This window comes from Fragaria vesca, linkage group LG5 (assembly GCF_000184155.1).
Source record: "Fragaria vesca subsp. vesca linkage group LG5, FraVesHawaii_1.0, whole genome shotgun sequence".
Lineage (NCBI taxonomy): Eukaryota > Viridiplantae > Streptophyta > Magnoliopsida > Rosales > Rosaceae > Fragaria > Fragaria vesca.
In genome coordinates this window covers 8,812,860-8,824,825 of record NC_020495.1, presented here as the reverse complement: position 1 = coordinate 8,824,825, position 11,966 = coordinate 8,812,860, and the positions used below count along the sequence as shown (strand labels likewise).

At 40.4% G+C, this 11,966-nt stretch overlaps 2 protein-coding genes across 2 annotated transcripts; one reads left to right on the top strand and one right to left on the bottom strand.

The window, feature by feature from the left end:
- Positions 1-457: 457 nt before the first annotated feature.
- Positions 458-6,884, bottom strand: LOC101297148. The gene is made up of 15 exons (XM_004299369.1): positions 6,528-6,884; positions 5,688-5,784; positions 5,400-5,475; positions 5,153-5,316; positions 4,982-5,058; positions 4,803-4,871; positions 4,543-4,699; positions 4,297-4,445; positions 3,927-4,091; positions 3,539-3,835; positions 3,310-3,351; positions 2,939-3,191; positions 2,412-2,549; positions 2,245-2,320; positions 458-1,458 (listed from the first exon to the last, which is right to left on the bottom strand). The coding sequence occupies exons 1-15, from the start codon at positions 6,691-6,693 to the stop codon at positions 700-702; spliced, it is 2,685 nt and encodes an 894-aa protein (XP_004299417.1). The 5' UTR covers positions 6,694-6,884; the 3' UTR covers positions 458-699.
- Positions 6,885-7,955: 1,071 nt separating this feature from the next.
- On the top strand, positions 7,956-9,607 carry LOC101295139 (cyclin-dependent kinase F-4-like). Its single transcript, XM_004301132.1, has 2 exons — positions 7,956-8,039; positions 8,735-9,607. The coding sequence occupies exons 1-2, from the start codon at positions 7,956-7,958 to the stop codon at positions 9,605-9,607; spliced, it is 957 nt and encodes a 318-aa protein (XP_004301180.1).
- Positions 9,608-11,966: the final 2,359 nt, after the last annotated feature.

The window sequence follows — 11,966 nt, the reverse complement described above, 5'->3', positions numbered from 1 at the left end:
GTCGGCCTCACATTTTGGAATCTTAAAACAAATTCGATTATATAAATGACAGTGTTATCAATCTTGTGGAATAATATAGAGACTGTTATCAATCATCTGGAATATTATAGAGTCATGGTCAATCATTTCAAATATTAAAAAGAGGAATCAGCTAATTGGTAATATATGCTCATCTAGTCATCTATGAGTTCACTGTTCACACATGACACGTTGAGTTGAAGCACATACAAGAACTTGAACAGATAGATGACATTTATTCATATTGTACTACCTTCAATAATCCAAAAACATCCAAATTCCATAAACAAAGCCACAGCCCATGGGCCCAGTTACATATACATCAATACAATTAAATAAAGCCCAAAGCGATAGTTTTGTAAATTATACTCAAACATACTCATCTAATTCATAATTTTAAAGACAGAGAAACAAGTGAAATCAGAGAAACTACTGAGCCTGACAAGTGCGAGTTTAGCTTGCACACGACTTTTATTCATATTGTACTATCTTCAATAATCCAAAACATCAAATTCCAGAAACGTTCCCGAAACAAAGAACTAGAAACATAGCCACAGCCCATGGGCTCAGTTACATATATATCAATACAATCAAATAAAGCCCAAAAGGCCCAAAGAGAGTATCAGGCAGCAGCAGCAGAATGCATGAACAATTATGCCCTAGGATGCTCAATCTAACTATCTATCTCTGCCGCCTATGCTCCCGCTCTCGATCCCTGGAACCTCTAGAGTGCCTCGACGGCTCTTCCTCCACCTGCACCTCCTGCGGCGAAGCCTCCGCGTACCTCGACGACTTCTTCTTCCTCTTAAAGTGCCTATCGTCGTCGCTAGACTCGTAGTCCACAGCAGGAGAGCTCACAGCACTGGTCGTACTCTTCCTGCTAGTTGTACTCACAGCCGCAGCAGAAGCAGCAACCTTAGCAGACTTGCTATACTCATGGTCGTGGAATCCATTCGCCACCTCCTTCGAGCCGCCACCCGCCGTCTCCTTTGCGGCAGGAGAGCTCTTCCTCTTCTTGTTCCCTTCGCCCTCAGGGAAGCTGATCCTGGAGAACACGCTGGCCTTGCTCTTGGCTGAAGCAATTTCAGCCGCGGACTTGGCTGAGCTAGGCTTTGACTGCGGTGCTGCACTTTCAGTAGCGGCGGGTTTCGACGAGGAAGACTCGGAACGGTGACGTTTCTGGCGGGGCTTGTCGTCGTCGTAGTAGTCGTGGTCCTTGGCGCTTTCCCGCTGGGGCTCTCGTTCTCGGTCACGGTCACGGTCGTGGTGGTGGTCGGGTTTTCTCTTGGGAGGGCGGGGTGGGGGGAGTGGGTCGACGAGGTCACGTGAAGCTCTTCGGTCTCGGTCTCTGGGTTCAGGAGAGGACCTCTCGTATCGGTGGTGGCGATGGTGGTCGCGGTCCCTGGAATCTGGGCTTGGAGATCGGGCTAGAGAAGACTTCTGCACATTAACCACAAAAACCCACCAAGTCAAAATTGCGAAAACACAGTCTCACACGTGGCAAGCTGCCAAGACAAACTAGAACTTGTGTAAAAAATTATTACAAACTTGTGTTTTTACTATAACTATTGGGTACAATACAGATTTTTACTTTGGGACATTGTTAATTTGTATTTTCATGGAAAAACAATTTTTTTTTCCTTCTGTAAAAAAGCACCAAAGTAAGAACATCTAGGACCAGTGCACAATTCAAACATAACCCCAGACTTCCAATTGCAACACTTTCGGGGAGAGTAATTTTTTTCCTTTCTCCTTGTTGTGGGGTAAAATTTTGATCCATGGTAAATATTTTGTTGGAACAATGGGATTAACATGACCTCAGGTTTGTGGAGAAGCTAGGCCAGTTTCCCTGTGTGCTCCAATCCGGCAATTAAAATTACCGCACACTTGGAAGAGACAAACTAGATCATGTTCTCTCCGCATGATCAAATGGAGCATAATAGGAAGATAAAAAATAAAAATAAAAGACTGAAAGAAAAATAAATTACTTCTGAGAAAAAATGGTTTAATAAATCCTAGACCATTTCCCCCCAACTGCAGCAACAATACAAATTTTCTTTTTCTGATTTCGTCAATAAAGGAGAAGGGCGTTGTTATCTGGCCAAATTGGTGGTCTATTGCCAACTTGGTGTCTCCTTGCAAAATTCTTGACAAAAAACTAATGGACCTGGTGCTGCAGTACACAAATGATAAGAAGAGAGGGAAATTGGCACAATAAAGACGTACAGATTTGGACTTCATTGGAGGCACATCGCCATCACCGCCAACTTCCCTTCCATAGTCCCGATCTTTGGAGAATTCCCTGCTGAAATATTATAAATCATGTAAATAAAGATATCTACCGAGCTCCACAGTTCCCATGTCCAAAATAAAATCAAAACTTTCAAACTTACCTTTGGCCCGGTCTCTCATTTTCACGCTTCCTCCTCAAATCTGCTTTCCGAGCCTCAAATTCCTCTCTGCTCATGATAGGAGGAGGTCCAACATTCATCCCATTCATGCCCATACCCATACCAAAGTCAGCAAGATCCCTGTATAACGTTAAAAAAAATTAGACGGACATTAGCCCAAAGGACTGAAAGGACTCTATTTTGAAAAATGAAAAGGGAGAAACAGAAAATTGGCATGTAATAGCTACTGGCAATCCAAGGAAGCACCCTATTTTATCTGGTCCATGTAAAACAGCACTGTTAGGGCATTGGCTCCACCAGTAACCCACAGGCTATACAGACCCTCCTCTCAAGGAAAACTTCGAAGCACAATGTTGTTAACCACAACAAATGACCAAACAAAAAGGGAAAAAGAAAAGAAGAAAAAGGGAAGACTGTTCTCAACACATACCCAAGAACACCATAATGACATCCATTGTGAAAGTGCAAGAACAAATAGAGTGTGAGACAGAATTGAGAAGGACATATACCTCTGAGGTGGAACCATAGGCATCATATAACCTTGACCACCAAATGAATCAGGTGGGAAAGGACCCCCAAATGGCATGTCCATAGGGCCCATTCCATACCCCATATACGGCATAGGAGCACCATATGGTGGCATATAGCCATCCATGCCCATGCCAGGTTGCATGCCATTCCAGTATGGATTATAAGTAGAGGGGCCCATATGCATCATGTAGTTCTCAGCTGCAAGGTCTTGAGGAGTCTTCCATTGCATTTCTGCATTTAAGGAAACAACCACAAGGATGAAAATGCTTAATTCCCACTACATACAGTAAGAAAGATTCAATAGGACACAAAACCAAGTTGTTTATGTAACAGAGAGAAGAAGTCACACCGTTTGCAGGCATGCGAACTTTCTTCTTTTTCCTTTTCTTTCCTGAAAAATATAAAAAACAAAAAACCATTCAATAACCACAACAGCTCTCTTTGTGAAAAAGCAAAACAAAATTACTTTAACTAAATGTTTGCGTACATCCATCCAACTCCTGTAAGTCGAGCAAACAGAACAAGACGTGAATGAACACACACAGAGGACCATACTAATAACACCAGAGATACATTACCTGCCTCCACGGAGGCCAGCCTCTGCTGCACTTCTTCGTCAACCAGGGGAGCACTCCCTTGGGATGCAGGTTCCTTTACACTCATTGACTCATGTGTAGCTTCAGATGCATCTCCTATTTTTGTATTCCTCACATTTTCTGACATCTGCTGTGGGGCAAGAACAGGTTTCACCTCATCTACAATCTCCTGTGTCTTCAGAGCTTCATTCAGAGGTGAAGGCTGATTTTCTCCCTTTGATGCAGCAGATAAAGTAGGGGAAGGAATCTTGGGTAGTGGGCAGCGCGCAGACTCCATATCTGAAAATTATAAACCCAAAATTGTAACATTAACGGTATATGATTATTTTCACTGAAACAGGAATAGAAAGCACATCGTCAAAGTACAGACCTTGAACTTGGAAAGCACTGCCAGCGTTATCAGTACTACTGTTACCAGACTCCAAAATTCGATTGATTGCATCCCTGAGAGTCTTATTCGGTAGTAGATCATCTGCAAGTGTATTTGTATCCCCACAGACACACACTGACTTTGAGGTAATGTAATTCCTTATACCTGATTATAAATGCGAGCTAGAGTAAGTCCAAACGGTATAATAAAGAAGCATAAAAAAGTTAATGCTTCAGATGCTAAAATTTGCCACATAAAGGGTAAGCAACAAAAATGTTTTTTTTTTTAAAAGAAAAAAGTTTAAGTTCTTCCATTAAAAAAAGAAAAACATAACCTCAAAAGAGACGATGAAAATCGCACTATAACTTACACTTGTCACAAAAGCTCTTAAAGCAACACTTGCTCGTTAAAACAGCATCTTTCATCACTTCCTTGCACAAGGGGCAGTGTAGCTCAGGTGGTAGATCACCAACAGAACGCGTAGAGGGTAAACCTTCAATCTCTTTCTCAAAAGCAGCCCTGTGATTGTATACCAGATATTATAGTAAGTTTTCATATAAGCAACCGACACACAAACATAAAACGTATGAAGTCTAGAGCACAGAATGGGGCATACTCATTTGGCCTCAATACAGCAACAGCCCCACTTGGCAATGCATATGAGCCTTCTGGGGTTGCTTGCAACATGGACCTGGGAATGCCAGTGGGTGCCTTCACTCTTTTGATGTCATAATTTGGATCACCATTTGTAGGGCAGTGCTGAATAAAATGACCTGAATACAAACGAAAGTGTCAAATAGAAGCACCGTCAAGAAATAATCATTGATCAGAAAACAAACAACAAGGTTTATATTTAAAAAGGTCACACGAACATACCAGGAACCTTACACCTGTGACATATATAGCCCTGTGGAGGAGTTTTCTTCTCAAACACTCCTGTTCGACCTTAATCAAGCACAAGAACGAAAAGATATCAATATCATCTAAAAGTGGGAGAGGGGGAGAGACAAAGTTTTTATATAAATGAAAAATAAACACAACCATAAAAGACTCACCAAAACCGCGTCCACCCATTCTTCCATTCATACCCCGGCCAAAACCTCTACCAGGGCCAAAACCTTCAGGACCTTGACTGCAAATACAGCACAATAAGCATTCAATACGAGCGATGAAAACCCCTACTATGATATCACACAGCCACGATAATAGAACTGAAAATAACATACTGTTGCCAGTCTAATACTGGGGTGTCAATTAGAGCCTTAAGCTTGCTATCCTCATCAGCTTTATTTGTTGGTGGAATATCCGGAACCGCATAACTTGGCTGCACTGGCATAACTTCAGGAATTTCATACAAATCACCCCCAAGATCATCCCAGTCTGGCTCAGGCTGTAACGTGAAAATAAACAGTCACTAAATATCCATCTGATTGCAAAAAGCAAACTCAAAGGCTCTAATATACTAAAGCTCACATTCACAGAGGAACCAGCTCCCAGAAAGCTAGTCTTTTCCGGTTCAGTGTTCTCTATCACATCTTCCACTCTATGCCTGCATTGAAATAGATATAAATGGCCAACTCAACCAACAGTAAAAAATAAAAGGGTCCTAACTACTTGGTCACACTCCAAAGGGACTACCAATAAACACAGGTTTGTGATACACTATGACAAACTATCCTACCAACTTGAAATTCAAATGAACCTCACAGCAAGATAACTAAACTCAAGTAATAGAAGGATTAAAAGGATCTGAGATAGTACTCTGGATCAGTAACAATGGGCATGCGGGGGCGTCCAGGTACACGGCGAATTAAAACTGAGGTATTTTTTGGAATCAACGTTGCATCATCAAGATACTCTGAAATTTGACAACATAGAACATGAAGACTACAAAAAACACTGCATAACAATAATCTATGAAAAGAATCGATAAAAGCCACCAAAAAGCATTTTCCAAAGGCGTATTCCATCATTCCTAGGCAACTAAAGTCAGATTAACCATTTTCAGCGACCCATATTTCAATCTCACAGAACCTGTCCCATCTAAGAATGATCCAATTCTCACAAAGTTTTGATAGCCAATTTTGTACATTCTGTACCGGCCAACAGAACTTGGACCATTCAATAAAAATCGTGAAGACATGTATGAAGTCACTCTAGATTGAAGGTACATGGTGCCAACCAGTGAGCTAAATGTGAACTCTTGTGTAGCCATACAACATCCTTGTTCAGTTCTGAATAAGTATATAGCTACCTAAGAACACTTAACCCCAAAATCATAGATTACCAATCAACTGACACTCCCAGGACCCATATCTCAATTAGAGAAAAGCTAAGGGAATAACTAAAACTACACTCCCAGGACCCATATCTCAATTAGAGAAAAGCTAAGGAATAGCAAAAACTAAATCAAACCAAATATGAACTGCTTAAGTGTAGCAATATGACATCCTTCTAGATATCTAAGATCACTTAAAATTATACACAAACCGAAAATAGTTTTGAAAACCATATATTTCAATCAACTCACACTCCCAGGACCCATATTTCAATTAGAAAAAGATGTTAAGAAGGGAATAACTAAAACTAAATCGAACCAACCTTCATTGGTCTGGGCATTGGTGACCACAAGGTCGAAATCAGTACCCCTCCCTAAATGCTTGGATTCAAATATTTTTTCTTTGAGTATACCAACTGAGATGAAAGGACCGTCCATAGCAATAGAATCATAATCTCTTGCACTCTTAAATTTATAGTAAACCGCCATGGTAAAATATTCTTTTCTTCCAAATAAGAAATAAGGTATAACACCACAACAAGAACAAACACCCAACGAAGATAATCAAAGGCCTTTCAAAAAATTATAAAGGCCTTATATTAAACTCCAAAGGAAAATTAATCAAACAGTACAAAAATTCAAGCTCTTATTTTCTTTTTCTTTTTTCTTTATCTTCCTCCGATTACTCTACTGAGATCAAACGATTCAAACCGCCGCAGAGAAGGCCTCCAATCTCCCTTGCACGCCGAAACCCTAACTCTTCTCCGATCACCGATTTGATCCTTCGCTCCAGATAATCCTCCTGCAAACCTCCGCCGATTGATCGCCGCAGATTCGAACCGAATCTCAAAAATCTCAGAGGCAATTGGAAAAACCCTCTGCAATTGCGACGAACAAAGCCTTCGCGATGCTTGAAACGACTCTGAAAGAATCAGAGAGCTGCGGAATCGATCGGGACAGCGAAACGACGACGGACCGTGGAAGCGGAATCGCCGATTGGATTCGATTGCTCCGGGAACAATTGCGAGCTGTGTTCGTCTCCAATGACCCCCGAAATCGAAACCACCGCGAAATTTGTGATTGCGGGATTGAAAATCAAGCCCTGCGGGGTTTATATAGGTCAAGAATCATGGCTCAACAGCTTTGGGCTGCTAGGGTTTGGTTTTGGTTTGGGAAATTTGATTTGGGGATTCCAAAAAGAGAGAGGAAGTGAAAAATTATAACGACACCGTTGCGTTACTCGTATTATAGACGCGAGCGAAGTGCGTTTATGTCACGCGCTGAAAAGCGCGTTGTGGAAACTGGCTCGCGTGGGTAACCGCCAATCTTGTTTTGACGCGTGGCTTCGGAAAATCCTTCGTGGGGTCCAAGTCAAGACATGAAGACAACCTGTCTAGTTTGGGAAAACGGTGCCGTTGGAAGCTTCGATCTCTGACGCCAACTGAACCGGAAATGACAAAAATACCCTTGCTGAATCCTTATAGGATTTGGATTTGGGTTCGATCCCTATAGCAGTGGGAAAGGGGAGTGATGGGAGATTATAAATAGGCTCCACTGCTCCGCATTACTGATCCCAATTCGACTGGGAGTGTGAGACTCAGTGGTATCTGAGTTTCCAATTCTCAATCAGAGATTATGAATAGACCCCTTCTGCTCTTCATTCCTTCATCCCAGTTTCAGTAGTGGGAGTGTGAGAGTGATTTCTTGGTTTCCAATTCTTTTCTTGAGAGGTTTCCTTAGATTTTCTATCCATGGAGATCGAAAAGAAGTATGATATCATTGATATTGTGGGTGAGGGATCGTTTGGGAGGGTGTACAAGGCCGTCGACAGGGATGTTAGGGCCAATCAAATATCACGATTACAAACAAGATATATATAACAGTATAATTGAATCGAAACCAACAATAGACAATAACAACAATGAAATTGAGATTGAAAACACTAACTTGATTCAGATAGAGGCCTGCTTTGCAGTGACCTAAGACAGAAATTCGTCCCCACTTGTGCTGCAGTTTCGGACGTCTATCTTGAGGATACAACTATCTGGTACAAGTTCTTGCACAAGAACTTGTCCCTGGCGAATTTACTTTATGTTTCAGAAAAGTCGATTTGGGGAGGAAGAAGAAGAGATGAATTTTCGATGGATAACAACGACCACAGTGTCGTCCTTATATAAAGTCAAATTCGAACAGGTAAAACTGTTCAAAAAGTTGTAACTGTCACCAACAGTTATCACCTTTGGTGTTATCCAAAAATAATAAAAATGAATAAAATTATTAATTCAAAAATTATAATCAGATTTAATTTTTCCAAAGCCCAAAGAGGCCCATGACCCATCTATGACTTTATATAAATATATATATATATATATATATATATATCATTTTGAAAGCCCATCAAGCCCACTCTAGGCAATTCCACCCAATCACTTGCTCACATGGGTGTTTGTTTAAAAACAACCAAGCAAGTAGTTCTTCTTCAACGTGGGATTCTATCCCACACTAAGTTCCAACAAGGGAAACCGGTCAGACGGTGGCTCTGAAAGAGATCAAGAATCCCGATCCTTCAGAATATGTACAGGAAATCCATGCTCTTGATTTCTTGGAGCACCCGACGATCGTGAGTCTCAAGAAGGTTGTGTACACGGAAGAAACCGTGTACCTTGCTATGGAGTACATGGAGGGAAGCCTTCATGATCTCATCCGGCAAAGGTTGTGCTTGGGAGTCCCGTTTTCGGAGGCTGAAGTACGAACACTGAGCTTTCAACTCTTTCAAGGCCTCGACTTTATGCATATCGAGGGCCGCTTCATGCATAGGGACTTGAAGCCGGCGAACCTTTTGGTGAACAAGAGAGTCCTCAAGATATCTGATCTCGGTGCTGCTACTCAGATTGATTCGAGGGGGCCGTTCAATCACTATGTGACTACAAGGTTCTATCGGGCCCCCGAGATGCTGATTCGAAGTTATGAGAAAGACGAGAGGTGTCGGCCCTTTGTTTATGATGAGAAAGTGGATATGTGGGCTGCAGGGACCATCCTAGCAGAGTTGTTTATGATGTTTCCACTGTTTAGGGGTGAGAGTTCTGCACATCAGCTACAGAAGATATGTGAAGTTATTGGGGCTCCGACTAACGATTCATGGATGGGAAGACTGATGAACGTTCCCAAATTTGAGCCGGAGAAAGGTTGTGGTCTTCGAGCATGCATTCCAAATGCAAGCCAATCGGCTCTCGATCTCATTGGCTCTCTGTTATCTTGGGACCCTGCAAAGAGGCCTAGCGCAGAGGAAGCACTTCAGCATCCTTTCTTCACCAAAGCCAACAATGTTGAGGCAACAAGGTTATCATGCTGTGCAGTTCCAAAGGCAACAGAGTTACCATACATGCAGCAGCCAATATATTAGGGGACCAATGAGTCAAGGAGATAGACCAGAGTTGCAGTACAAAATACACCTTGTTTTGAGTTGTACAAACTGAGAATTGATCTGTTCTTCATTAGGAACAATTGTACAAAATTTGAATTGATCTGTTCTTTTAATGAAGATGATGACAATGATCACCCTTATTTCATCAAGTTTTACTCTTCATCTTTCCTTTAATAGCTTGTTCTAGTAAATCTCTATTCTATCTTTGTTTCAAGTGACACGATATTAGTAATAGGCAACTGCCTACATTTTATCACAATCATGTTAAATTTCATGAAGAAACGTGCATCATTAAACTCATACAAACAATGAATAATTTGTAACGATCACCCATTTTTTCGCTTCAATCCTACAAATTATGCCAAGTTTTCAAAAAAGAAAAGAAAAAAAAAGGCAAGGACAACAAATGATATAACAATAAAAGTTCATAAAAAATTCAATACGAGTGTGAAAAATGATCTTACTCGATAGACCAAAATAAGACCAAATAACATCAAGGGAAGTATTAAGACATGTATGATGAACGTTCAATATATTGAAGTATTAAGACATGTATGATGAACATCAAGGGAAGTATTCTTGGAATCATTTTCTAAAGAAAACTCTTAAAACCCAATTTCAATGTATGATGAACGTTCTACATCATTTTATTAGAAAGCTCAGTTCTAAACGTACCACTTAATTGTAGCTGCTGCTGCAGCCAAGCAGAGATAGTACTGTTTGTAATTAAGTAAAGAAACTATGTTGATTTGCTTCCCTTTATAAATGAGAACTATGTGATTAACAATAGGGAGATGCATATGATGGAAGACAAGTCACTGCATCAATTTAGAAACATACACTTTTTCCTTTTTATTGGAAAACTATATCGGTATATCCGAATCAATTCGGCTATTCCCATTTGCCTGGCCAAATTAACTAATTAAGCCTCACTAGTTCATTACACCAATCGACACAAACTTGAGTCTTCGCGAACATCCTCTCTTTTAATCACATCGACACCAAATTTCTAACCAATTAAGATCAAAGCTGATTTCGAGACCGCGATAACTTCTTTAAATAGTTTAACATTTAGCAACCACTACAGCCTAGAAGTTTCCACAAATAGCACCACATCAATTCCAGCTCAAATACAAAAACAGTGATCGAAAATCAAAGAGTTCAACCTCAACCTGGCCCTAGAGATAGCACAAAATCCAAAACTACGAAAACTAAAAGCGTGATCAGTAGAAAGCACACGCAACACAATGGCTTCAATCTAGCTCGAAATCCAGCTCTTTCTAGCTTCGATCTCCGGATTAACAAAGTGAATATAGATTTTGAGGTAATTAAGCTCAGGAAAGTTTGATTTATTTTCCATTTCTGTAATATTTTGGGGAAAAAGAAAAGATTGAGGAAATTCGGATGACGAAGCTCGACCTCTCTCCTCCCTCGTCCTCCATTTGCTACCGACTCTCTCCGCTTCAACCAGTTTTATATTCCGCGCCAGTGAATGTAGTGGGCTGTTACCTTTTATATGCGACGGACTGGGCCCAAAAGAAATTGAGGCCTAAAGAAAATAGAGGAGGCCGGTAAGACCAGGGCACAGGAGATTCCATCTAGCCATGTGTCGTATCCCTCTAGCCCGCTTAAAATCTCGACCATTAATTAAAAAACATCCAACGGTTTAAATTCAGGTGCATCCCAGATTTTAAACGGTGGACCCCCTGCTTGCGGAGGACTAGACCGCAGCCTAGCCACGTGTCGTATCCGCTTAGCCCTCTTAATTTCTCGACCATTAAAAATAACGATTTAAATTCTGGCACTTCGGCTTTCTTCATATATAGAAACAATTTCTCTGTTAACAAAGTAGCTGGCTCCTCTATCATCCAGTGGGGGATCCAGAATTTGTATATGGGGTGGGCTTGAATATTTTTTTTTGGTTGACAGAAGTGCATAGAAAATTTATCACAAAACTGTTTAAAATATATTAGATTTACACTTTATTAAGACGCAAAAAAAATAAGAATTTATATAAAACTATTAATCAAGGGTAATAGAGAAATTTTATTAACACATCTATAATTACTAGATACACATCTCATTCTTAATACATCACCTATTGACTTTATTATTTTAACATTTTACTAGATACACATATATACCTAACCTTCCTACAATATCCTTATTTAAAATACATCACTTATTCACTAAATACCCAATTCATTCATTAAATACACATACTTTACTAGATCTGCTACTCAATTTATTAAAAAAAGGAAAAAGAAAAAAAAAAGGAAGTATATATATAGCATCATCCCAAGTTATAATTTTGTGTTCAGTTTAAACGACCTAGCAT